Genomic DNA, 27555 nt, shown 5'->3' on the forward strand with positions numbered 1-27555 from the left:
GAGGCGTCGACGGCGGCGGCGACGACGACGTTCCTCAGTCTTCGGGGTGGGCTCGGCGGCATAGGCCGGGCTGTGCGGCGGGCTAGGCGGTCAGCGGCGGCGGCCTTAGGAGGGCCGCGGCGCCATGGGCGGGCGGTAGACGGGTTCGGGCCGGCGACGCGAGGTGCGGCGGCAGTCTTCCGGGCCGCGGCGACCTTCCGCGAAGCCCGGGGGTGGGGAGGCCCGGGGCGGGGGTCGTCCCGGGCTGCGTGGGGCCTTGGGGCGGGGCTCGCAGGCCGTCGGGGTGCAGGAGGTCTGGGCCGCCGCGAGGAGCCGCCGCCGGTCGCTGGGCCCCGTCGCCGGGCCGCTCGACGACGACGCTCCCGCGGGGGCCCCGCCTGAGGAGGACGCGGCGGCGGCGGCGAGGCCGCGGGAGGCCGCGGAGGATGGAGGAGCGGAAGGAGGAAGGCGAGGCCGAGATCCAGGAGCACGGGCCCGAGCACTGGTTCTCCAAGTGGGAGCGGCAGTGTCTGGCCGAGGCCGAGCAGGACGAGCAGCTGCCCCCTGAGCTGCAGGAGGAGGCGGCGGCCGCCGCGCAGCCCGAGCACAAGCAGCAGAAGCTGTGGCACCTCTTCCAGAACTCGGCCACCGCCGTGGCCCAGCTCTACAAAGGTGAGGCCCGCCGCCGCCATCTTGCCGCCGCCGCCCCGCCGCCGGCGCCGCAGCCGCCTCGGGGCCGGCAGGTCGGCGGAAAGCCCCGAGGGCGGCCGCCCTGGCCCTGCCGCCGCGCCACCGCCCCGCCGCCCCCTCCTCACAAGATGGCGGCGCGGGGGGCGGGCCCGGCGGGAGGGCCGCGGCTGAGCAGGGGCCGGCGCTGGGGGCGCCCCCGTTTGGGGCCGCCGGGGGCCCGCCCGCGCCTCGGGCCCGGCTGCCGGCGCCCCTCGGGCCGGGAGGGCCGGGGAGGGGCTCCCACTCACAAAATGGCGAAGGCAGGCGGCGGGGCCGGCCATTGTGCCCGGAGCCGGCCTCGGGGCGGGGACTGGGAGGGGGCGCCTCCGGCGGGCGCGGCTCGGCCCCGGGGGGCTGCACCTCTGAGCCCCGCGGCTCGGCCTCGTCCCCGCCGCGACCCCCTGCCTGCCGTCCTCGCAGCGAGTGTGGGATCCCGAAACCCTGGAACAAAATGGCGAAACCTAATATGGCCGTTCGGAGTGATTGACGCCCAAATAACATCTCTTTCTCTGTGTCTCTCCCTCTCTCTCTGTGTCTTTTGTGTTTCTTTTTTCTCCCCTGCACCCCTCACCCACTTTTTCAGACCGAGTGTGTCAGCAGCCAGGACTTTCTCTCTGGGTCCCCTTCCAAAACGCAGCCACCGCCGTCACCAACCTCTACAAAGGTAAAGATAACCTTGCTGCATTGCCGCCTGAGGGGAAGGGCAGCCTGCGTCAGGGCTTGAGTCCTGCGTTGCTAGGGAGGTAGACACCCCGGCCCGGACTGCCCGAGCCTTTTCTGCTGCCGAACCCGGCCGCCGAGTGCCTGGAGTATTTGGTGGGTAGAGAGCTCCGGGGGTGGCCTGGCCAGAGCACGGATTCTCAGCTGGGCGTTTGACTCCCTCTTCGCCTGCCTCGGGTACATTTGACGCTGGGGGGCAGTTTTGAACGTCATCGCCGAGAGGGGGCTGCTGGATATCCTGCCCTGCAGGAGACCGTGCTCCCCCTCCCCGAGTGTCAGTAGTGCTGAGGTTGAGAAGCCGAGAGGGGTGCAGCTTCTCATCGCAGAAGTCGCCCAGGGAAGAAAAGGGTTTATGGTTTGGTGCCACAGACCGACGTGAGCAGCTCCTGGAAAGGATTCTTGAGAGTTAGGCAACTTAGACCAAGGTACTTTGGTAGCATTTGAGTGCGTTGAAAATCAGCTGATGGGAATAATCTGTGCGCACGTTAACGTACTGTTCTTCCCTAGCAACCTCGAATAATTGCTTTCAGAGCTGCCATCTACCTGATTGTATATTATTGGCAGGAAACGTGTTACCAGAGTTTGTATCGGTAGATTTGTGCTTTATGATAGTGTTTTTTTGGGGCTAATCTCCCGCCCCCCCAGTGACCGGAAGATCTGTAAGTAAAGGTTCTTGCTCTTTGTGCGTTCTCAGTAACGATGGCATTAGATTTTGTGTCTTACGATTTTGAAGATTTGGAAATTTGGATTTGATGTCTTTTGGGGTTAAGGTTCCTGTGGAGAAAGGATTTGAATTTGTTAATCTTAGGAAAAATGTAATTAAATCAAACGTTTTCAAACTTGTAGAAGCTGCTGGTAGCAGTAATGGACTTTGTGCACTTCAGAATTGTCAAAACGAGTTGAAGCACAGGCTGTGGAGTGCCTTTTCAGGTTCTCATTTTTGTGTAAGAATGTGCAAATGGTGGCAGCATTCTATAGGAAAAATGTCCCTTCTTGTGAGATTTCCTGGGTGGAATTTGCAGTTTTGGGGGACAGTAATTTGAAAACAAACTGGTGAATGGAATGTTAATTCTAGGGAAGGAGGAACTCAGTCTAGGCTTGCAAGAAAAAGGAAACGATTAAATGTTGTCTCAGTGGTCAACTTTGATTCTATGTAGGTGAGTTCCTTAAATTTTGACTTTTGAGTGAATTACTCTAACATTTATCAGTGCTTGAGGGTGTTAAGCATTGTCTGGAATGGCTCTTGTTTTCATCCAGAGAATTTTGAAATATTTAATACCTGTTTTAAAAACTCCTTTCTTGGAGTATAATTTGGATATTGTGTAGTCAGTCTTCTTAAGAATCGTAGGTCAAATTTGATAAACCTACATTAAGAGAAAGCATCTACCTCCAACCCAAGCCCGCGGCACCACTGATCTGATTGCCGTGTGTAGTATATAGTTTCTCACTTCCATTAGGTCATGAGTAGAGCTTTATGGTATGCGGTCTTTTGTGCCTGGCTTCATCCACTTCCCATGTTTCTGAGATTGATCCCTTGAGTTCATACTGAAGGTGTGAATTCTGCCCCTCCTTTTTTATTTTTTACTTATTTTTTGCTGAGTAGCGATTTGTTGTGTGAGAGGTACTACAGTTCATTTGTTTGTTGCAGTTGCTTTTTGTTTGAAGCTGGGGGATGGCACCATTTTTGGTGCTTCTGTATGCCAAGCTCTTTGCCTAGGTCATGCAAAAATACGAATGTCCCCTAGATTTTCTGTTCAGTTTTTGGTGCTGTTGTGTGTTTTTATGATGTATCCGTTTAGAATTAAAGCTGGCAGTTTTGTATATTGCCTTAGGTAAGAAGATGCGTTCAAAAGCTGAACTCTGAAATTATCCCTAATTTGATTACTGGATTTGAAATTACTTTTTGTAATATATTGTTTCTGTTCAGAAGATTTAATGAGAGCGCTTCAGTTTTTTAAAAAAAAAAAATCATGTGATGTTCTTGGGTTATTGTGAGTATTAGATTGTTAGAACTCGTTGTATTTTGTGTTGTGTTACTGTAAAGGTAAATCTATCTTTCTTTACCTGTTAGGAAAGGTAAGTTGTGGTTTGTGGTATTTGGTAGTGTGGCAACATAGTCTTAACTGATTGACAGAGAAAGGATCATGCTCTGCAGAGCCTCACGTTCCTCTTTTTCAGGGTGAAGTGCTTGGGGACCAGGAATGCAGCTGTAGAAATAATTAGGTACCTTAAATAGAACTGGTACAATTAGCAAGGTAGTGTCACCAGTGCATGCAGCCTGGAGTAGTGGTAAATCTAAATCATCCTTCATAGCTCTGATTAAACGTTTACGTGTAATTTACAAGGGGAAAGCTTTGGAGGGTCTCTTTAAGTGGACACTGCTTCAGTATTTTATATGATGAAACACTAAAGCTAAAAATGGCTCCTTTTCCAGGCTGGGGACAGAGAGGTTGGCACTTGTACCAGGTTCTTGATAACCCCTAAAGGGAGCACATTGGAAGCTCAGATAGGTTGGTAAAAGCTTAACTGAGGATCTTTTGATTGCTTGTGGGCTTTTTGAAAAATCAAGTGTTAGTGTGGTTTGGCTCGGCTCGAAGGATTTAGAGGAGAGTGAGTTGTCCCTCATCGTGGACAGGATTCAGCAAAATGGAGTGTGTGGTTCCTTCTACTCCACTGAGTAGGGCCAGACTTTGGTATCCTCTTTTGGAAAGGGGAAGAAAAAATCTTGATGGTCGGTTCTCATCTCTACCTTGTTTTGGTAAATATAAAGAGGACGATGTTTGTTTACTTTTCAGTCAGGTTCTGTTCTTGGCCTGGTACAGTTTCTGATGTCTGCAACTGAAGAGGGGAGTGAAAAGTTACTTAAGTTATTTCAATCTAGCCCAAGTTCATGCTTAACCTGGGAAATACTGGACCACACCTAGTGGTTTGCTTCTGAAAGTCCTCCCCTCACCCCCCTGCATTTTCCTGGGTGCCAGTCGCAATCTGTCTCCTGATTCCTCAGTAGGAAAGTACTGGTCTCCTTATGTAATGCTAACATCTTCCTGTTTTGGGGAGGGGGGGAGGTCCTTGCCCAGAAGAGAGATTGGACTGGTGGTTGTCCTGGGATAAGGCTAATCCCATGGGCCTCAGTGGTGAGTCTAAAGTGGCTGCAAGGTACCTTAGCTCTTCAGCAGAGCTCTTGAGCCAATGCTTGCTCTCACCCTACAGGGCCACTTCTCAGCATTTCCCTAGCTGACTTTTCTTCTTTAACGTTTTTGAGAGAGAGTGAGTGGAGGAGGGGCAGAGAGAGAAAAAGAATCCGAAGCAGGCTCAATTCTGTCCCCACAAAGCTTAATGTGGGGCTTGAACCCATGAACTGCGAGATCATGACTTGAGCTGAAGTTAGAGCCTTAACCTATGGAATCACCCAGATGCCCCTCCCGTTTATCTTTAAAATGGTTTTTTTTTTTTTTTTAATTTTAAAATTTTTAGTGTTTATTTTTGAGAGTGTGAGCAGGAGAGGGCCAGAGAGGGAGACAGAATCTGAAGCAGGCTCCAGGTGCTGAGCTGTCAGCACAGAGCCCAATGTGGAGCTCGAATCCACTAACCGTGAGATCATGACCTGAACTGAAGTGGGATGCGTAACTGCCTGAGCCACCCAGGTGCCCCTTAAAATAGTTTTTAATTTTAATTTTTTGAAGTTAGCTCTACACCCAGTGTAGGGCTTGAACTCATGACCCTGAGGTCGAGAGTCACATGTTTCACCGACTAAACCAGCTAAGTGCCCTTGTGTTGACTTTTAAAAACTGCATCAGAAACTTGAGTTGCATAGTGAGTTCTGTCATCTGTGTTGGGAGGTTTCTCTTGATGCTCTTCGGGGGTTAAAGATGTTTCTGGTTCTCCCCTTGAGCACTGTTTGCCCAGGGGGCATGTCTACTCTAGCAGTGCTTAAAGAAAGCCAGCGCTGCAAGAATGGCAGCTGCTGCTATTGTCGGAGTTTGGATTTTGGGCTGTCAGTACTTAGCTGTATGGTTCTGAAGACAGGTAATGGAGGGAGATGCTTCACCATTTGTGCTCCTTCATTTTTTCCCCTGTAACTGGGGATACATTACCCATACCTTAGAGGACAAGATCTGAGTTTAGTGCTGGGGTATCTGGGGCAAGGTGAGTGTTGACCTTGTTGGTATAAAAGTTCTGTTTTTCAGCTTTTTCTGGCTCTGGGAAGTCCTTAAGATAAAGGGAAGAAATTCTAGGTTATTTTTTGCCTTTGCATTTTTTTTTTTTTTTTAATTTTTAAAAATTTAAAATTTTTTTCGCCTTTGTTTTTGAGAGACCACATGAATGGGGGAGGGGTGGAGAGAGAGGAAGACAGAATCCGAAGCAGGGTCCAGGCTTTGAGCCAGCAGCACAGAGCCTGACGTGGGGCTTGAGCTCACGAACCGTGAGATCATGACCTGGACCTAAGTCAGACGCTTAACTGACTGAACCACCCAGGTGCCCCATGTCTTTGCATTTTTTTCTTGTGTTGAAAAAAGCTTAGTGGGAAGTACTTTCCTTTTTTATCTTTCCCTAAAAGGACTAAATGTAAATTGGATTGGCAGGTGAGAAAAATAGCACGATGCCCTTTAAGTCCTTATTTTTGAGATATCTTGATGCCAAATCCTTTTTATAATATGCTGTCTCACTTCCGTGTAGCCATCTTAGACCATATGTGGAGTGAGGGTGAGCAGGATGTACTGAGAATTTGGGCCCAGTGGTGAGCATTTGGTGTCTAAATCAGTGGTCAGAGAAAGCATGTTCTACTTGGAGATAAATAGAATTTCATCTCCTTAAAATTTGACTTAGTGGACTTGGTTTGTGACTCACCTGTAAAAAACCCATTATTGACCTTTGAAGCTTTGTTCAGAAACGCCTTAATATGGATTATTGTTCTCTAAGTCTTAAGTTTTATTTTTAATATAAGGAGTAGTGGCCTCAATCGCTAATATCCCTTGTGGATTCTGTCAGTTTTTGTAGAAGACAGTCTTTTTTTCCCTTGAGTTTATTTATTTTGAGAGAGCGCGAGCAGGGGAAGGTCATAGAAAGAGAATCCCAAGCAGGCTCCACACTGCCAGCCCAGAGCCAGATGCAGGTATTGGCCGTACAAACCGCAAGATCAGGACCTGAGCTGAAACCGAGTCGGACCCTTAACTGACTGAGCCACCCAGGCACCCCGACAATCTTTTTCTTATATACAACTTTTCTGTAAAAGGATGTTTTGGATGCAAATAAAGCAGAAATTACAAGGCAGACAGGCTTCAGTGGTGTGGGCATGGGTTGGCCCCTCTCTGGCTGGAAGGCTGAGGATAGGATGGATTTAATTCAGTCTGCCCTGCTCTCGGCTCTCTACACTGTGTGTGTGCACGTGTATGTGCAAAGCACGAGCTTTGTTTTGGGGCTAGTTTCAGTTCGTTGGCAGCTTGCGTCTTCGGGTCACTCGCTGACGCTGAAGAGCCCTGGCGCTTCTTTTCCGGGAGCTGCCAGCAGATGACTTCTTTCTACCGGCTCTTGGCCAGAGTTGGGTCACATGCTTAATCTGAACCAGTATCGTAGGTACTGTTTGGGGCTGTGCAGATGAGATGAGCACTAAACCACGTGTTCCACCTCTTGAGTGAATGTGAAGAAAGCTCGCCCTAGAGCTCTCCAAACAGAAACTTTGGAATCCCTTTCGGAGAGGCAGGGTGAGGACTGGATGCCAGGCAGATGAGGCCACTGCATTTCTTCCCTGGCTCCTTTCCATTGTTGTGTGTGCCGGGTGAAAATTGAGTATCTAAGTAGCTACAAGGGAGTGCTTCTTTTTGGATACACTGCTTTGTTAGGGAATGTAGGAGTCCTTTTCTCAAAACTGTTGGAAAGGCTTTTATTTTGCCTGTAGCTCAGATCTTTGTATGTAACGAAACCTTTTTCATACTTATTTGCCCTGTGGCAGACTGGTTGGTTAGTGCCGACGCGTTTCTAAGTTCAGATATTTAGTCATTAGTATTCCTTGCAAATGTTACTTTGGTCTAGCAGTATGTTCTCACAGTGTGTAGACCCTCTAAGGAGAGTGGGAGACGGTTTCTCTTTGGTTGGGGAAGAACTGTGTCCCTTCACCTGACTCCCAGGCACGGCCCTCTGAGCCTCAGGTCCAGTTCCTTGTCTCTGAAATGGGGAGGTCTGCTCTGGCTAACTCCCATAAGGTTTGTGAGTGTCAAAAAGCTATAAACAGTGAGATTGGGTTAATCTTGTCGGTGTCGCAAGTAACAAAATTGTGCATTTGGTCTTCATCTCGGTAATCAGATGATTCTGTGCCTCTTGTCCCCTGCCAGTGGGGACAGGATTAGACCTGTAAAAATCTGGAATTCCGTTTCAGCTGCTTATATAAAACCCCCCTTTTTTTTTTTTTTTTAAAGTATGAAACATGGGACATCTACCATGACTTGTCCGAGTCCATTTGTGTTTTGAATAAGGAAATGAATGTGTTGTGCTTAAAGGTTGGGTTGACATTTTGATGCCCTTGGGGTTTGCCTAACCTTCAAGCTTCTGGCCCTGCTGCACAGAGGCTTTTTGGCTTCAGTAAAATAGCTTTGCACATAAGACTGTCCCCACAGTTTCTGTGCTCTGCATTTCTAGAATTTGGATGTCTGTTTGTCAAGGTTCAGATGTAGTCACAGCAGTCTTGGGCTGAGAGCCTTCAGAAAGCCATCCTTGCGCATGTTTACGGTGCTGCTGTTCACTAAATCAACCTGTGATGACGTTAAAATCTAGCCTAGTCAGGCCTAAGATTCTCCAGTAAGTATTCATTTGTCTCCTGTTTAGTGCAAGGTATGATGGGAGGATTTTATTTTCAACCAAGCAACAGTTTAAAGTCCTAAACATGAGGACTGTATTTGAAATGCTTTAGGGTCAATCAATGTGACGTTTTCTGTTTAGGGAAGTAACTGAGATTGGGTTAATCTGGGTGGTGAGGTGATTGGATTCGCCTTTCAGGATATGCTGTTAATGGTACAAAACCAAATTGGGCCCGGCAGTGTAAAAGGGTGTACCTGAAGACCTTGAATGTCATTTTTTGCTTTTCTCTTCCTGTACCTTCTAACCTGTAAAAAAAAGTCCATGTTTTAGAAAATGCCTCATATTTAGTGTGTTCTTGGTTGGTTCTGTTGTTTCAGACTCAATCTCTGAGGTGAAATAATTGGTCAATTGGGAAGACATTTTTTTTAGTTGTGTAAATTTTAAAAGAGCTTCACAACTTACATAACCGTCTTTCATCTAAACCAGTGAATAATTGGATTTTCCAACTTTGTTCAAATCTGTGATTGAAGCATCAGGCCCTCCTTTGGTGGGCCTGGCTGGCGCTCAGTTCGTAGAGCATACAGCTCTTGATCTCAAGGTTGTGAGTTCAGGCCCCATGTTGGGTGTGGAGCCTACTTCAAAAAAGAAAAAAAAAAAACCAGTCCCTTGCAGATCTGATTTTTGGGATTTCCTTGTGTTCTCAATCAGAACAAACCAAAATTTAGCTTTCTTCCCTGAATTGTCATTTTTTTTTTTTTAAATAACCGCTTCTGGTGGCCCCCTCCCTTTGGCCCTTGAGTTTTGTATCCAGTTTATGGAGAATTTTTTGGTGTCTGGTTTGCCAGGTGTACATTTACACGACTACTTCATCTTGGTTTGCGCTGTGCAGTCCTATTTGCACTTGTTTTTTGTACTCCTTTTGCACTTCCAACTTTTCCCCCCCTCTGTACTTCCAATTCTGGGCCTGCTTCCATTTGGTTCTTGAAAAATAAAATTTCCTCACTCTGTTTGGAAACCCCCTTCTCCAGTTATGAGCTTGAGTATAATCATTCTTTTAGGTAGGGTGGGTTTGTAGAAACCTGGTTGCTTCTAGGTACACATGTATGTTTGGTGCTGTGGCACGGGATCAGTTTTTGCTCAAAGACGTGATTTCTCTGAAAATGCTTCCGGTGCTTTCAGAATCTCTTCTTTTTAGATCCGGCTTTCCCAAGGTCATTTTAGAGTTTACCTAGTCCTGATATTAGCTTCAGTGGAGTCTTTAAGAGATGGAAAGTGCTATAGTATCCTTCTAAATGCTGTTTATCTTTAAAATGAATTTCATGCTTGCTTTGTTTCTGATGAAAGGAGAAATCAGAAGCTGTTCGTTCACATTGTAACTTGGTGTTCTAGTATGAGATACTAGAGAAATTACTTTGTTCCCAAGCTGCTTTCTCTATCTTTAAAATAAGAATAATCTTCTTCTCAAAGTTGTGATGGAGTTTACTTTTTTTAAAAAAATTTTTAAATGTTTTTATTTATTTTTGAGACAGAGACAGAGTGCGAGCAGGGGAGGGGCAGAGAGAGAGAGAGACACACACACAATACGAAGCAGGCTCCAGGCTCTGAGCTGTCACCACAGAGCCTGATGCGGGGCTCAAACTCAAGGACTGTGAGATCAGGACCTGAGCTGAAGTCAGACCCTTAACTGACTGAGCCACCAAGGCGCCCTTGGAGTTTACTATTTTTAAAGCGTGCTCCCATAGACAAATTCTTCCATTAAAAAAACTTTTTTTTTTTTTTTTTTTTTTAATAACAACAGGGATTTGTCATCTAAAGAACAGGCCTTGTTATAAAGTTCTGCTTGTGCTGCCCTCTTGCCATCTTGTTTAATAATGCAAATTCATGGCAGTTTGGGATTCTCTGTGATGTCTGGATTATTGTGTTTCTTTCTGGAACACAGCTCTTTTTTCTTTTTCTTCCTTTCTTCCCTCCCTCCCCCTTCCTTCCTTCCTTCCTTCCTTCCTTCCTTCCTTCCTTCCTTCCTTCCTTCCTTCCTCTTTCCTTTTTTCTCTTTTTCTTTCCTTTCTCTTCTCTTCTCTTCTCTTCTCTTCTCTTCTCTTCTCTTCTCTTCTCTTCTCTTCTCTTCTCTTTCTTGAGAGAGAAGGAGAGAGCAGAGGGGGGGCAGAGAGAATCCCAAGCAGGCTCTTCCCACTCCATCTGCGTGGAGTCCGTTGCAGGGATCAAACTCCCAAACTGAGATCATGACCTGAGCTGAAATCAAGAGTTGGACACTTAACTGACTGATCCACCCAGGTGCCTTGGAACCATCTTATTTTCTTTAAACTTTTTATTTATGTATTTATTTTTGAGAGAGAGACAGAGCACAAGCAGGGGAGGGACAGAGAGATGGAGACAAAATCTGAAGCAGGCTCCAGACTCTCAGCTGTCAGCACAGAGCCTGACTCAGGGCTCGAACTCATGAGCTATGAGATCATGACCTGAGCTGAAGTTGGATGCTTAACCAACTGAGCCACGCAGGCACCCCGAAACCATTTTCTTTAATGTCAATAGAAGTATACTCATGATTTTCTGCTAGCAGAGCAGTCCAACTAAAAATAAATTGCAGTGGCTTAAATTTCCCGGTTCTTTTTCCAACTGTGTAAAATCATGGGAAGAGCAGAGATTGTTTTTTTGAAAACTTGGGCTTACTGTATACTGGGAGGGGTAGTACTTACAGGGAGACTGGGAGGCCAGTCGGAGATTTTAGATGCAAGGTCTTTTGGGAATGATTATGAATGATGGGAAACTTTTGGGGGACTGGAAGCAGAATCCAAGTGTATACTAGGGAAAGGAAGCCTTTTCTGTTTCCACTGTGCTGTTTGGTGTTGGTGTTGACTGGTCAATCAGAATTAATTTTTCCTCACTTCTAAATTGTTTGCTGCTGCCTTCAGTGTGTTCCCAGTTCTTGGTGCTGAACTGATCTGTAAGAGTGTATCCCCAAAATGACATGGTAAATGTAGGTGGCCTGAGTGCTTTGTAATATTTAGTTCTCTGTTGAATGATGTGATGCTCCTATTTAGAATTGTGAGAATTCACATCCTTCCTTTTATTCTTTTTAAAGTTAATTTGAGAGAGAGAGCACGACCAGGGGAGGGACAAAGGTAGAGAGATTCCCAGGCAGTCTCCACCCTGTCATTGCAGAGCTCAACGTGGGGATCGATCTCACTGAGCCAAAACCAAGAGTCAGACTTTAGCTGACTGAGCCACCCAGCACCCCAGGAATTCACTCTTTTCTGAGTGTAGAGCTTAGTGGTTAAGAATCATGGACTCTGGAGCAAAATTCCAGCTCTCGTATGTATTCTTACACTTTGGTAGAGTTACTCGGTGTAATTCACTTCCTTGTTTCCTCATTTGCACCAGGGGGACCGTAGTACCATTTTCAAGGTCGTCTTGGTATTTTTTTTTCTAAAGTGAAGCTGAGTATAGTACTGATACACGTTTAATAACGTATCCATCAGAGCACCTGGGTGGCTCAGTCAGTTAAGCGTCTGACTTCAGCTTAGGTCATGATCTCTGAGTTTGTGAGTTCCAGTGCCTTCCAGTGCCGTGTTGGGCTCTGTGCTGACAGCTCAGAGCCTGGAGCCTGCTTCGGAGTCTGTGTCTCTGTCTCTCTTTGCCACTTCCCCACCCATGCTCTGTCTCGAAAATAAACATTAAAATAATTTTTTTAAAGTAATGAATAAAACTATTATTTTTTTAAGGAACAAGGCAGAAGCTCTAGGACTGTGATGTTAGCTCTGAATTTAGACCGTGAAGATTTAATGCCACGTATAACACTTGAAACATGGATGAAATACCATTCAGTTGACTAAATTACTGATAGATCTCCAGAACCCCAATCTTCATGATGCTCATTTTGGTTAGCTCCTGAAATGGTTTTCTCTTAGGAGAGAATGCTGCATGGCTCTGCTGATCATGATGTATCTTTTTTCTTGTTCTTTTTTCCTAACAGAAAGCGTGGATACTCATCAGCGAAGTTTTGATATTGGAATTCAGATTGGCTATCAACGACGCATAAGGATGTGTTGGCTTGGGTTAAAAAGCGCAGAAGACTATTCGTAGAGAAGATTTGATCAGCTTCCTGTGTGGGAAAGTTCCTCCACCACGAAACTCTAGAGCTCCCCCAAGACTGACTGTAGTGTCCCCTAACCGAGCTACTTCAACGGAAACTAGCTCATCTGTAGAGACTGATTTGCAACCCTTCCGGGAAGCCATAGCTCTGCATGGTAAAAGCCGTTTAAAACATATTTCTTTGGAAAAGTGGTTAAGAGTGTGCCTGTGGACCCCTTTACACATTAGGTTTAGGTCCAGATATATTGTCTTGTGTTTTGTCTCTTACTAGTAACTAAATGCTCCAGAAATGTTTACGCAGAATGTAAGCTAAGAACTTACCTGGGCCATTTTTGAATGTTAGCTAGCCTATCCTAAAAAATGTTTTTAGAAAGTTAGTTTGAGCTTATCAGTGTCACAGTAACAGAATCTTGCAACGTTGATTAGAATTTATTGCTTTATACTTCTTATTGTACATGTTTTCCTATTATTCTGAGTCAAACAGGAAGTTCTTGTGTCTTCAGAATTCTGTTATATTTCCAATTGCCTGGAGAACCTGGTTAGCAGCAGGCAAGTGAGGCAGGAAATTGTTGGGCTGTTCTCCTGGGGACTCCCTTTGGCCCTGTAAGTTACTGAGTGTGCCTGTCAAAGGTGAGAGTTGATGACCCAGGTGGGAATGGACAAATGTAAGAATGATTGATTTTCCTTATGTCTCTTGTCCCTTAGGTCCTTGATTTGATAGTCAGGACTGTCAGGACAGTCCATCTCTATCTCCCCAGGCCAGACCTGCCAGAAGGCGGCATTCTTGGCCAAGGGGTTTAAGTATTACTGGAGAAGCCTGGGATGTGCAGTCAACAAGTCTGTTGTTTGTTCCTCTCTCATACAGATTTCCAGATAGAACTGGGAGAGGTACTTACAGGACATTTAATACTGCTGTGAAAATAAAAGAACAACAAAGTAATGAGACTTAGTAGATACAGAAAAGAAAACTTGAATGGTGCATGTGATTGAGCAGAGAGAAGCAATTAGTGAATTAGGTCAGGAGTCCTGTTAGAAGTCAACATTTCTGGGCCACAGTATAGGCCATCTAAAAAACCAAGTAACCTTGTAGTAAAAAGGGTGGGATATATATGCAGAGGACATCTATATCCTTGAAGCTTTAATGCTTATGTTCTTGTTCTCTTCGGCGGACCTTGATTCTTTACCTACAACCCTCATCAGAACCTGGGGTTGGAACAGTGTTTTTTTCCCTTTTGATAGTTTGATAAGTTAAAAATACATCTGTTGCAAGAGAAAGTCCCTGATGTATGGATATAGTACTTAGGACTGCCACTGTCTCATGTAGTGGAATAGTCATGCATCAGAACCTCTGACACTCAGGCAAAAAAGAGGTCCATCTGGTCTTTGTTACAGAGTTCACATCTTTTACCGTTAAGTTTGGAACAAATGATTGGAAGCGTGTGTAGTGTCAGGTGACTGTCCTGTCTGCGCATGGTAGGGCCGTATGCGGTTGCTTCTCTAAGCATTCTGATTTTCTTTATTGTCAAGTGCAATTTAAGATTCATTCCATACCTGTCTCGTTAAGATTTCCTTTTTCTCTATTCTGCTATACTTAAGAAGATAGTTTTAAGACACACAGATGCCACTCTTGTTACGAAATGTTAGTGGCAATTGTATACCTTGTGAAAAGGCCAGCTTCCCCCTAACCCCTCTTAGACTGTTCAACTTGTGGTTTATTATTTTCCTGAACTTCTGTTGGAGTTTTAGTAACAATGTAGTTTTAAGAAGAGATTATTTATAATTTTGACTTAAGTTTAAATTGTGAGGTTTGAGAAAGTTCATAATTATAAAGCTATGTAGAAAAATAATCTTTCCCTTCAATAAAGTTACCCATTAGCACAAGTCCAGAATATAGTGGAGACTCAGTGTACTCTTTACTCTTACTCCTAAGGTTCATACCCTGAATTTGTGTCTTAAAACAGTCTAGTAATATGGCCTCTTGAAAGAGTGTACAGAAACATAATTGCATCGTGTCTTGTCCTATAGTGGTTTGTAGAGGACATCGATGTGTTGAGAATGCTAGTCTGGTTTGAGTGTTTACAATGACTGGAATGATTTCTAGAAATAGGGCATTGTAAACTAAGTTGTAAGGTAGATTAATGACCAACTTTGTAACCAGCTGTCCTAGTGATCTGATTTATTGGATAGTCTATAAATTGAAGTGAAAGCTGTTTAGATGATCTTTTAAAACATATTTGGAGACATCTCAGGGCACATACTTGTCAGAATTTAGTTTTGCATATAATTTGCTTAACCAGATCTGTGAAATGTAATTGAAGTCAAATTGAAGTTCTTAGGAATCTGCATTGGAAGGAGAGTCTAAATTTATGAAGTTTTAGGGTATGGGGTGGTGGGGGAGGGGTGCATAGGAGAAGCACTGTGTATTGAAGCAAACTTCTTAAGTTTATAACCGCAAACATGAGTGTAGGGGGTTCACACCATTCTATCCCTTTTTATAAGACAGGATGGTTCCCCCCCCCCCACACCATAGTTTTCTTTATCAGTTCCTAAACCCTGTACCAAGCACCCTAAATCTATCTAAAATACACATTTTATTTGAAGAAAAATGGCAAAGATTAAGGTACTTACAGGTACATTTATTTCTTACACTGTGTGTGATAGTAAGATCCTCTGATTAGTACCTCATCTGCCTCAGACCGAACCCAATTTCAGTCATACATCCATCAGATGGTTAGCAAGCAGTTTCAGTCAGATCTGCTGGTTACTGAAGCTTACAGAACATAATCAGTCCTGTTCTTGTTCTGGCTCTTGTCTGCAGCATAGGTCGCTTTTTTCTGAGTGCCATGGCATCTAGTCATCTGGATCTTAAACTCACCAAGAAGTCCGGGAAACACAGGCATGTGCTACACGTGCAGCTAGGACCTGCCGCCTCATTTTTAACGTAACAGAAGATTTCAGATGGACCTAAAATCCTGGACCATTTTGGTGGTTCTCAGTCTCCCTTTCTGATGATGTGGCTTAGGCATGCCTTCTCATCTGGAGTTTTCCTTTCTTGGTCTTTTTTTGTCTGCTCCTTCAGCCTCTGACGTTCCTCAGGTTCTTGACTGACTTAGATTTCACTCCCGCGGTTTCGAGCTCTCGCCACCTTCTGCAGGCCCCTTGCTTGCAGTTTTGCCCACTTCCGGCCTGCCAGGCGCGCATGTTCTCTCCTGTCCACCACGCCACCCCTGCAGGCAGGGCTCTCACACAGGGCTTCACGCGGACTCCCCTTCCCGCCCCGTCAGCAAATACCTGGCTTTTCCTCATGGAGCCATCCAGATGCGTACATGGCAGATTCTCTGCTGTCTCTGGGAATATATAAATGAAGAGTGCTTCCTTTTTTACTGAGGCCAACACATACTTGGAAAATTTAATGTCCTGAGCATGGTTTGTGTATGATGTTCTAAGGGCAGAAAGGGACATTTTACAGTGCAGACTGGCTGTACGTTAAGGGAAGGCTCTTTGGAGAAGATAAACCCTGGGCTCTTGGAATAATCTTCCTGCTCTTGCTTCCTGCCTCTGAGATGACCCAGTTGCCAGTCCGTGTTTCCTGAGGCCACTGGGGCAGTCCTTTCCGTCTCGTCACTTGACTGAAAAATGACTTTTGTTGATGGAGAAATACGTTGAAGTCAGAACCCAGCACTGAAAGGCCCTTCTGATTGGATCTTCACCGTGGGTCAGATATCTTAGCTATACTGTCTCATGTGTGAAATAGCTCCGTGCTCTTTTCCAGTTCTTTCCCTCCGCCTGCTCATACTTTAAGACTGATCAAACGCTTCTTCCCTAACGAAGCTTTCGTTCTCCCTTCTGAAGCCTTCCTTGAGCTGTTAATCTGCTCTTTCTCTTTAGATTTGCTTCTTTGGCTGTCCTTTCCAACATGGGGCTACCTTAGGGCAGGGCCTGGTCTTAAAGTTTCTGCCTTTACTAGAACTTGGCAAAGAACCTGGTGTTAGATGTATTCTAAGTTGAACAGAGAGTTCAGAGGTCTGTTATGTGAAAATATATAGTACAGTGGGTGCAGAGAACCTTTAGAAAGAGTTGAGGATCACAGATCCCCAGATGACTATAATAAGGGTAGAAGTAATGGTGTACCTTAGGAGAGCTACAAAGTAAACTCCTTAAATTAGAACAACCAAGACTTGAATGGGTTTTGAGGATGATGTACCATTACAGCTATTTTAGTGTTTACTTAGTGCAAGCAACTCAGCTTAGGAGGTTCTCATTTAACCTTACACTTGCCCGGAGTTACTACCATTTTGTTGATGAAGAAAGGGCGTATCTGGCTGTGATGGAACAGATGAGTAAGTGGTAGAATAGGTATTCCGGATCTGCCTGTATACACACTCTTAACCACTGTGCCTCCATATTTGTGCATTTATGGTCCTTCCCCCATGGGGTTAGGGGTGGAGTGGGGTGGGAAAGATCCCTAGGCTTATTTTTCTTCTCTAAAGACATCAGAAAATACATGAAATTTGTATCTTGGGGTTTTCGCCATGGGTGAACCTTGAGAAGTAGGCTTGAAGGTGAATGGTTCGGGGCCTGTATTTCTGGTTTATTTAGTAGGAAGAATATTTATTTAGGCTTTTGTGTGTAGGCTACATTCCCGGTATGACCTTGGGCAAGATGGTTTACTTTTCCAAGGCAGTCGTCTTTGTAAGGTGTTAGGTTAAATGAGAAGCAAGGTACTTACCCTTTCATAATACCTTTTTACCTTGGGAGAAGCGGGATTTTCGGTTAGTTCTGAGTCCTGTGCAAAGAGTGCTCTCTTTGCCTCTGGGTGGCATTTTATTGCAAAAGTAGACCTGGAGATCAGGTAGCCTTTGAGGGTACTTTTTCCCTCCTCTTTTCAGTAAGGATGCCCTTTTAAATTGCATATATTACTCCAGAGGGGAAGGATAATTTAAAACTTACTGTTTATAACTTATGTTGCTTGCTAGGATCTTGCACTTTTTTTATCTTGATATAAATCTGTGGAGTTAGTGAGGTTCTCTTTCTACTGGATGGACAGATTTTGACTTGACTTGCCCAAGCTAGTGTTATATCTGGAAAGCCTTAGATGAAATCTGGTCTCCTCGTTCTGAGTTCTGTTCATTATCACGCGGGTTAGGAAAGGGTCGAGAGTAAGATTGGGGCATACGTTCCTGGAAGGGGGGAGAGAGCTGATTGGGAGAAGGAGCTGGATACCAAGTCAGACTTCGCTCGCTCTTTTGATACCGACATTAAAGCCTCCTCACATCATCTTGTGGATGGTCTTTGTAGGTTCTGGCCCTGGTTCAGACTGTTCTGTAAAAAACAGAAACACTTGGTTTGTGTTCCAGAAGTCATTTTGATGGCATTCTTGACTGAAGTATTAGGAATTAACATCACTGGGCCTGGGTCGTCCTGTAGAATTCATCAGTTCAAACTCAGGCCCCTAGCATGCAGGGTGTCGTGTCATAATAGGCACTGCCGTTGCTGACATTGGCATTTGGCTTTAGGATCTCCCATTGTCCAGTTTTAAGTTCCTTTGGTGTTTAAGATAGGAAGTTTTAAAAAGGCAGTGGGATGCTACATTCACCAGTGTAAGTACTGAAAGAGGCTTAGGCAACCCAGCATTTACATGACCCTGGAGAATTTCAAACAAAGGAAAGTTTGTTTTTTCAAAGAAAGCATTTTGTGAGTTAAGCCAGCAGCTCTTTAAGTATTGAAGTCTGAAGTCTGAATCCTTTTTAGTTTGAAATCCTGCCTTTTTTTTTTTTTTTTTGGTGACTGTGGTCTTATGAGTTCTGATTTCTGCACTTCATGTCCTTCCGTGGAAGGGGTGGTCATTTAAAGATAAAGGATATATTGTCATTATGCAGCCTTTTCTATTGCCCAGCATTTTACTGAAAGTAAATACCATGCAGTCTATTAGAGACTAGTGGTAGGGGCCTGTGTGATACAAAGAGGAGTTAGGTAATGTCTTTGAGGAATTTCTAGCCTGATAGATTTCTATGAGAGCATTTGAAGTGTTCAAACCTAGGCAGTCAGATTGACGCACGGTACATTGCCTTCAGAGTTCATAGACTCCATTTATGGCTACTTGCTTTTTTTGCCTTTAGTCTTCTCTGGGCTACGTACATGGTGATTCTTGTTCTCTTAAATCATTAAGTTGCTTGACAGATTCTTGGACATGGAGAAAACTGGGTGTAGGGCTTTTCAGAAAATTGTGTAAGGTGAGGTAGGAATTTAACTTAGGAAAAATGTAGGGCCTATTCCTAGTTTGTCATACTCAGGGTATAAAACTGATACCACCTTCTCCTAGGGTTTATGGAAAGCTGTGATTCCAGGCAGCTTGAACCAGTAGGGTTTTCGTACTCCTCTGAGCACAGGTTTTTGTAGCTTTGGTTAATTTGGTCAGCACATCGTTTGGCCTGTGTGCTCTAGAGTGGTACAGAAGAGAAGTTAGGAAATTCCAGTGAGAGCAAAGCTTCTTGATACAATTTCACCTGAGATCCAGTACATTTAAGAAGAAATTAAGTAATCGTGCTTGGTTCTGTCTCTTCCTTAATGATTCTTGTCCCCTTCCATCCTAGAGCTAAATGTTTAGAAATACTCTGACCGCACCGGTGCTTAGGTTAAGCGATTTTACACTGGTGGAGTAGTGTAAAGGAGACTCTTGTAACACTGCAGAGGACTAACTGGAAATCCATGCACCTGTCAAGGTGCTCCCTTCTCTTGCCCACACTCCCTGTGCAGCGTGTGGGACAGTGCTAGAGACTTACTGTGTGCGTGTCTGCATCTTCCTGAAATAACAGAACTGTCAGTAGTTATTTTAACAGCAAAATATTTTTTTAAAAACTTATTTGGAAATAAAGATGTAAGAGATTTAATGCACCAAAACAATCGCCTCTCTTAAATGCTTAAAAAAATGATTATTTCAAAGAAGGTTCTTTAATTAAAATTCATCTCTGAAGGCTGGGATCTCTAAATTACGGCCTTTGTTCAAACCAGCTTTTGGGAATGAGGAAAACGAAGGCAATTAACAGCATTAAAATTTTTGATGAAAACTTGGCATTTCTTTATGTTAAGATTAGATATTAGCTGCTGAAGTTTCTGGGGTAGGACTTCACTAAAGCTACCATCAATGATACAAAATTGTTTGGAAGTTGCAGTAAAATTTTCTTGGACAGTTTTTCATTGATGTGAAAAAGGAGTCCATGCAGCCATGCCTCAAAGCCAGTTCGTGCACCTAGTACTTAATGTCCTCTGGTAGTTTACGAAGCACTTGAACATTTGAGTTTAAATTTTCCACTAGTCTTCTGATTTACAAATAACATTCTCTTGGAAAGTTTGAAAATTTCCAAAAAGTAAAAAATTCAGTATCTTGTTATCTGACTATACAGAGATAACCACAGTTAAATGTTTGGTGCATTTTCTTTCAGTCTTTTTTTTTCAATGTATAAATATTAAAATTATTTCATAGTTGAGATCATACTGCATATATGGTACTGTATCTTTTTTTCATTTTAACGTCGTGAGCATTTTTCCCATGGCATTAAAATTGTCTTTGAAAAACTGAAAGCATTGGGCTGTCGGCATAACTGAAAATGTTTTCTTGGTGTGACACATGTATCTTTGTAATTGGTTTGATTTAGTGTGCTTTACTTCAATAAAAATTCAGTATTACAATTTACATATTGGGGTGGGGAGTGGTATCTACTTCAAATTACTAAAATCTTAGTAGAATTCTTTTTTCAGTGATTTAAACTCCTTCCTTGGTGCATTTCAAACACGACATTTACACACAAGTGCTTGCTTGCTTCAAAACCTCAGAACACCACTTTGTGCACAGGGAGCTCTGTCCATTTGAATAGTGCAATTCATTTGAAATGCAAGAATGCCAGTTTCCTAGGGTTCCAGTCAGGAAGTTCTCACTTGGTTCAAATTGTGGGGATTTCAAATCCCCTCTCATGCTGCAGATGAAAAAAACTGGTGGAGCGTATCTGCCGAGCGTTCTGAGCCTGTGCTGAGTGGATCGACAATGACAGTCCTCCGCCTTTTCTCCTCTGGGGCTGGCCCTCTGCTCTCAGTCTTAGGGAGTTGGGGAGCAGGTAGAGAGTGTAGAGGCGGCCTCCAGGCCACCGGCTGCTGGACGGAGGAAGGGGGGGGTGCATCGGTCTGCATTTGCTCTTTCTGTGCCTATATGTGATCTAACTATGTGCTGGTAAACTGGAATTACATGTAATTAATTCTGAAAACAGGATTATCTTATTATCTGAAGCATGAACTTGGTATGAAAATAATAGTTATGTGCTGCTCTTAACATTTGACCATGTAACCTAGATACCTATAACCTGGACTGTAACTGTTTTAGCTCCAGTGGGAGCTTTCTTTTTAAAGTATGATTAAATCATCCTAATCTTTTTTTTTTTCCCCTCCCTCCTGCACTAATCATTTAAAACGAATGCAGAAACTTTAAAACTGCTAAGTTTATCTTGTATTAAGCAATGGAGACTTTTCTGTCTAATCATACTACTTGTTCTGCTTTTTGTCAACTGATACTCCCATAGCCCTTTTGAAAAAGTGTGTTTTGGTAGAAATTAAGTTGTATGCCCTCGGGCTGTACAACTTAGTTTTTAGTTCTGAAGCATGTTCAGACTCTCTGTACTTGTATAGGCCTGATTGTTCATGTGGCTTAGCTAAGGTTTCCTGAAGCATCTTCCAGTAGCTGTCATTGGTTTGTAAAATAAATTTGGGCTGTTTAAAATATATTTTTTGGTTGTTAATCTTAATTTTTTTTTTTTTTGACACGAAAGTGTTTTTGGGGAAGATTTTCAGCTAGTTAAATGTTGAAAAGAATTTTCACTGCTGAGAGTAGGTAGGAGGAAGCTCATGTTGCACATTGTGGTTGCACTTGAGCTGCCCAACTAAAGCCCCCAGTCATACACTCAACAGAAGAAAGATGGCAGTTGCCCAGCAGTTACTGGGGAATTTTCAAATTGACCAAATTGATATTTAATGTCTCTTCTTTTTCACGGAGAATAGCAGTGGAAACAATAGAAGTGTTTGCTTGATGTGCCTGTTCACTTCTGGTGGAGTATTCTGCGAGCCTTGGGTATTTGTCCTTAGGTGTTAATAAACATGTTGCTATGTTAACAAGAGGGGTTCAGGGTGGGGGGGGGTTGTTAGTTCTTTTGATGGTTTCAAATGATAAAGGGGATTAATTACTGAAGTTAGCCAAGTTTCGTGCGGAAGGCCTAAATTTTGCAGTCTAATTATCTTAGGACTTCCTGTGTTAGGAACCAGCTATGAAAAGGTTCTTGTTTTAATTTCACGGACACCTTTTAGTAGTTTGTTTCAGGCCGCTAGGTTGGAAAAAAGAAAGCACAGCACACAGAACTTGGGGGAAAAAAAAACATGCCAGCAATTTGGGAATAACTTGAGTTTTTAAAAACTTGATGGCAGAGATTTAAGAGACAAGAGCCACCTGGGTTTATTTCCTGGCTTTGGAGAGGGGATGAATGCCAGCAGGTTTGGGTTTCAGTGCATTTCAAAATGGATAGACTTTGAAGCACTCCCCTGTTTGCAGAATTGAGCGAATGCTGTGTGCCAGGCACCATGTACGTTAGGTGGAGATGAAGCTACACGATTGTACCGCGTTGCATGAAATGAGCCCAAGATGTTTCTTTCCCTTTTATTTATTTTTTAATAAACCTGCATGGCCTGAGGAAGAAGCAGAGTGTAGCGCCTTTTTGATGTTAAATGGGAGAGGTCCAGCAGGCAGTTAGAACTGTGGATGGGCCCATGTGCGCAGGAGAGATCCCCTGTGCTGTGGAAAACGATGCCCGTAGGTAAGCTAAGGGGTAGAGGACACCACCTTGCGTGGCACCCAACTTGTCCAGTGGAAGTGAACCCCGCAGAGGCCACTGAGGAAGGAGCTGGCGGGCTGCGGACAGGAAGGAGTGGAGAGTTTCAAGCAGGAGGGAAGCGGAGCCAGCCAGAGACTAAATAGGAGAGAGGTGGCAGAGTCAGGAAAGGAGCCTCAGGGCGCAATAGGTGCCGGAGGAGCTGGGGGCCAGGCGTCAGCAGGTGCACACGGTGGAAGAGAGGCGCTGGCCAACCTACCAGAGCTACTTGGCCATGCGCATCCGCTCTCCTGGTGGTGTGGGAGCACGAGGCCTGAGAGAGGCCAGGCGCAAGACCCTGTAGCCGCTTCATGCTAAAATGTTGACTTGAAGAGTGTAACAGTCAAGGGGAACATGAGATTGTGCTTAAGTTTTGAGTCGCAGCTCTTGCTTACTAGCTGTGTGACCTTGGGTCGTTACTTAACCTTTTAACCTCCATTTCCCATCCGCAAACAGACTATACGGATGTCGTAGGATCACTGTGAGGATGAAAATTAAAAGTACTTAACGTAACACCTGCCTCACACAGGAAGTACTCCCAAGATTAGTGCCTCTATTATATTTTTTTAAATAGGCACCAGCCTTGCATAATGGCTTAGAGCTAAGGAGTGACGTGCCCACCCTTCCTCTCGCCACCAGTGGGAGGGAGGACGCATCTTCCACAGGCAGAGCAAGGAGGGGCTGATGGCTACCAGGTAGGGAGTTTGAGAGCAGGAAGAGGTGTGGGCTGCAGAACACAATCAGCATAAGGGAGGCTGTTGAGGCCTGCAGCCTGAGAATGTTCACAGAGTATTTGTAGAGTCAGAATAATGTCAAAGTTGATGTGGTAGAATTTTTTCTCAGCATTCAAATTTAAATCACATTAACAGTATAAACTAGAATGGGCCCCTACCAGACCAACCTCTAAGCTCATTTTAAAATCTGAGAAGTTCTGTTCTTTGGGAACATGGAGTATCCTAGGTCATAGTCTGTGAATTTAGTCAAGCAATAACAAAAACCCTGTGTGAGGCTAGAATAACGTAAGGGGAAGTTCGTAAGGGAAATCCACCGTTCGTGATGTTAGGTTTTCAAAATCAACGCTGTGGTTAATGTTTCCTGGCGTCTCTTGGGCCTTTCACAGGTTCATCCTGAACATTTCAGAGTGGAACATATGTTTGCCTCCTTAACTGTTCAGGAATCTGAGGGATGAGTGTCCAGCGTTGGGTGCTGGGTCTATTCTGGATTTAATTCAACCTTGAAGGCAGCAGGATTTTTTTATACCGCCATAGGCACTACCTCCTTCTCAGAGGGATCATCCACAATGATAAGTGAGGTTGTCCCGAGGAGACCAATCAAGTCCAGACCTTGGGCGGTCGTATAGCTTGTTTCATCCAAGGGCAGACTCACTTTGTGCTTGAGGTCCCTGTGTACTTTTTCAGTAGTGACCCCTTTTTTGGGCTGCAGCGTGCACGGTTTTGGATGATCATTTGGGGGAAGTTGGAATGAGCCCACTCAGACCTAGAAATCATCGCTCCCCTTCGTGCACATACACACACTATAGGGGGATCTATGGGGGTCGTGACTCTGGATAACCAAAATGTCCTATTTAAAGCATGCGCTTGCTGTCCTCAGCCATAAATTATAAGTATATACCCAGTAGAGTAGACGGGAGGGTTTTGTGATCTGTGTGTCCACCTTACACGGTGCTTGCGACAGAATATGCTTCCCAGAGTTGGTAATTACCAATATTGTAAATAGTGGTAGTCTTCCCAATGAAACATCTATGCCAAAAGCCCGGCGATTCGTTTTTCCAGAAGAAAACATAACTGCCCCCGGTGACTCCTTAAGAAAACAGGCAGACCTCCTTTGACACTATGAAACATTGAAAGTAAAGTGGGTTGCTTTCAAGAGGGTTAAATAATTGAGCAACTCTAAAACCTTTTTTCTTCTTCCTAGGTCTTAGTGGTGCAATGGCTAGTATAAGCGTGCGTTCGAGTACCCCAGGCTCTCCTACACATGTAAGCAGTGGATCGAATGCTAGTCGAAGGAGAAATGGACTCCATGATGTCGATTTGAACACTTTCATATCAGAAGAAATGGCACTCCACTTGGACAATGGTGGAACTAGAAAGCGTACCTCAGCCCAGTGTGGCGATGTCATTACAGACTCACCAACCCATAAACGCAACAGAATGATCTAAACTACAGACATTTTCACACCCACCATGCTGCTTGAAAGCCACTCGATCCTCCACATATACTCTTATTGCAAAGGAAACATGAGGCCATCTTCCCTTGTTCACTGTTTAAGACAAGTGAATTCTATAGTGGTTGCCATAAAAAGGAAGCTCTAGGTATTTACAGTAGATGCCTCTTGTAACCATGGCTTTCTTAAAACTATAATCCTAGCAGAGGACATCAGACATCGTGTAGTCATTAGCAAGATCATCATAGGCAAACATATTATCCGTTCCAAGGCTAAAAGTGACCTTAACTGTATTTATTCTCAAAGGGAAAGGAACTATCAGATGTTATTTGGTTATATAGAATGCTTCCCCCACCCCCTCATACCCCCACCCCCCTTCTTCTTCTTTTTGGTCCATTTCCTGCTGCGTTGAGTATTTTGCTTCAACAGTATTGCCAGGTTCCTAAAATGATCTCAGACCCACGATTTGGCTTCCTCGTCAAATCTGCAGGCTTCCAGTTTTTGCAGCGGCCCTGTACCGTGCACCTGGTCTCTCTGTAGTCCACAGTGTGCAACTTCTAATGATGGGACTGTGCCCTGGTTTTAGTTTTCCAAGCAGTTTCTAATTCTGGTGATTGTGTGATGTAAAGAGGTGCTATGATGGTCATGCAATTAATACTTAATATTGAATCAATACACGGAACTTTATTGGATTCACTTTGTGTGTGTTAGCGCTCTAAAAGTAGCAATATGATTATTAAAGTGCCCCCCCAGATTGACCCCGTAGGCTTAAAATACTCCTGTTTTAAGACAAGTACTACTTCCCACGCAGGGTACTGTTCCTTATGGTAAATGTAAACTTGTAGACTGCATTCAAGGGGACCTACGGTAGTGAGGTCATGAACTTGGAGGATGGGCTTCCTTTTTGGCTCTGCATTAGCGAGAGGGAGATGGATGGTGGGGGAGGGTAGGTATTCCAGTCTTTCGTGTCCTTTTCTATCTACATTTTTCATGAATGCCCTACTTTGTGCAGTTTTCCATTGGAGTTGGTGGAAGATAAAGGTCTTCGATCTGCCAATAATGTGATCGCAACTTAAGTAGCAACCCCCCCACTCTCCAGTCCCCCCTCCCCTAAAGAGTGCAGTTTGGAATCTCATTCTGGAAAAGATGGAATCGCATGGAGGCTTCTCTAGATGTTAGTTAGACCTAAATAAAGGTTCTGAGTAGATTCCTCTTTTGGTCCCTTATAAGACCTCTTGTAGCCACAATGTTTTAGAGCATGCTTCACCTTCATTTTTAATATCTTGAACTGAATGATAGTCTTTTTTAGATGAAGAACTGATGTCAGCCTGCCAGGTACTGTAATTTATTCTATCATATTATTATGTTATATATCAAGTAGGACAGTGAAAATGTTTCCTTGCAAACTTGTAGTCCAGTATCAGTTAACTTCCTGTTTTTATCCTTAAAAGACCACTGCAAATCAGTGGAAGGGTTTTTCCAGTAATTACTCACAGCACTTTGTTAAAGTTTGCAATTCCTTCAGCCATTTAATAATATCTTTCTGTGAAGAAACTTTGCTAAGTTAACCATAATATTCATGGACTGGGTGGGAGGTGAATGGAATGTTAGGAATGTTCTGTATTCGTATAGATATAGCCCTATTTAAAACAAAAAAAAAACCCCAACAGAACAAAAGTCAATTCCATAGTAAAACTTAGGACTGAAAGTGAGGTATTTGAAAATTTTTGCAAAAAGTGGATCATTCTTTTTTGTTTGAATATAATAGCAGGAAGAATTATACCTGAAACAGACGAGCCTGTGTATTAGGAATACTTTTAAGCTTCCCTTTGGAATATGCCCAGAAATGCATTTGGAGTTACCATTGTTTTTTTTTTTTTTTTTTCCATCGTTGTAAATTTAGATTCTGGAATTGGCGTTTGGTGTGGTGTGAAGCGTAGCTCACAAGTGGCCAGACCCCCTGTTCCTGAAGGATTTTGAGATTGAGGAACGCCTGTATAACCCTCCCTTTATTGCCTTGGTTCTCTAGTTCCTCCTTCCGAAGAATAACAGGTTTTTTTAAATTTTTATTTTTGGTTGTTTTTTTTTTTAGTGGTGCTCTGACGCTGAATCTCAGTACCCTTTACTCTCGATTGTCAAATTTTGATAAAACATGTGCCATTTTCTTTGGTTAGAGAAAGCAGGTCTTAATGTCTGCCAGAACACAATTTATATGCCTTATTGGCTCCATTAAACTTTTTAAAAACTTTAGCATTCGTTACTTTTTTCCACTGCATTGAATCTCAAATGCGATTTGTCAACCTCCTCATAACTCCCCCCACCCCCGCTCTGTGTCCCCTGCTCTCCCGTGCCCACTGAGCACAGAATAACTCTTCACATTTAGGAGTAGAAAGGGAAACGATTTCTCTCTCATAGGAAACTTAGTTCTGACTGCTAGAATTTTGAAGCCTTTGATTGTGCCATTTTAGATGCAGACAAATCATGGAAGATTGCATATTGTGTGGTACTTTTTAAATGACATTGATTTTCTTTTTTCAGTCTCTTGAGAACAGTGTAGGCTGAATTTTAAAACTGAACGGTTTACTCTGTGGGAACAGAACCTCCCTTCATCTTAAGCTAGATCCTCGATTCTTTCAGACCTCATGGTTCATGAGACCTGTTGCTGTCGCCCTCACTTGGCATGAGTGGGTTGAGCTCATCCTTACTTACCCTGCAGTGTTCCGAGCATGGCTGAAGCATTCAAAACTTAATTACAATGTTTAGTATTTTATAGAGCAAAATTAATGGAAAGCATTTGGCTGAACTAAAGACCCACAGTCAAATTCTTCAATGTGGTTTACCCAACTGGAGTCATGGTACACACCTTAAATCATTCAATGAATAATAATTTAAAAATCCAAAAAACTATGGGGCTTGTCTGCGGTTTTGTTTTGGTCACCACATCCGAGTTAACTTTTTTGATCGAGTCAAGTTCAGTCTTTTAGAAAAGAACCAGCCTTCCTGCCATTTCCCCCCACCCTGAGGGCTTTTGAGACCGATTAAACTCACACAGCTGTGTCTTTGGGCCAGAAGGGCTCCCTGCAGCAGTGAGAGCTGGGCTGGCTGGCTCCCCCTGTAGGTCGGGTGTGGGGGGTT

The 27555-nt window shown here is 44.0% G+C and overlaps 1 protein-coding gene across 1 annotated transcript; it reads left to right on the forward strand.

Moving 5' to 3' along the window:
- Window positions 1-27325, forward strand: CE3H16orf72 (chromosome E3 C16orf72 homolog). The gene is given in 6 exon segments (XM_030300769.1): window positions 1-651; window positions 1292-1372; window positions 12212-12271; window positions 12274-12306; window positions 12309-12485; window positions 24171-27325. Coding segments are annotated over 6 exon segments (822 nt in total). The 5' UTR covers window positions 1-425; the 3' UTR covers window positions 24416-27325.
- Window positions 27326-27555: the final 230 nt, after the last annotated feature.

This window comes from Lynx canadensis, chromosome E3 (assembly GCF_007474595.2).
Source record: "Lynx canadensis isolate LIC74 chromosome E3, mLynCan4.pri.v2, whole genome shotgun sequence".
Classification (NCBI taxonomy): Eukaryota; Metazoa; Chordata; class Mammalia; order Carnivora; family Felidae; genus Lynx; species Lynx canadensis.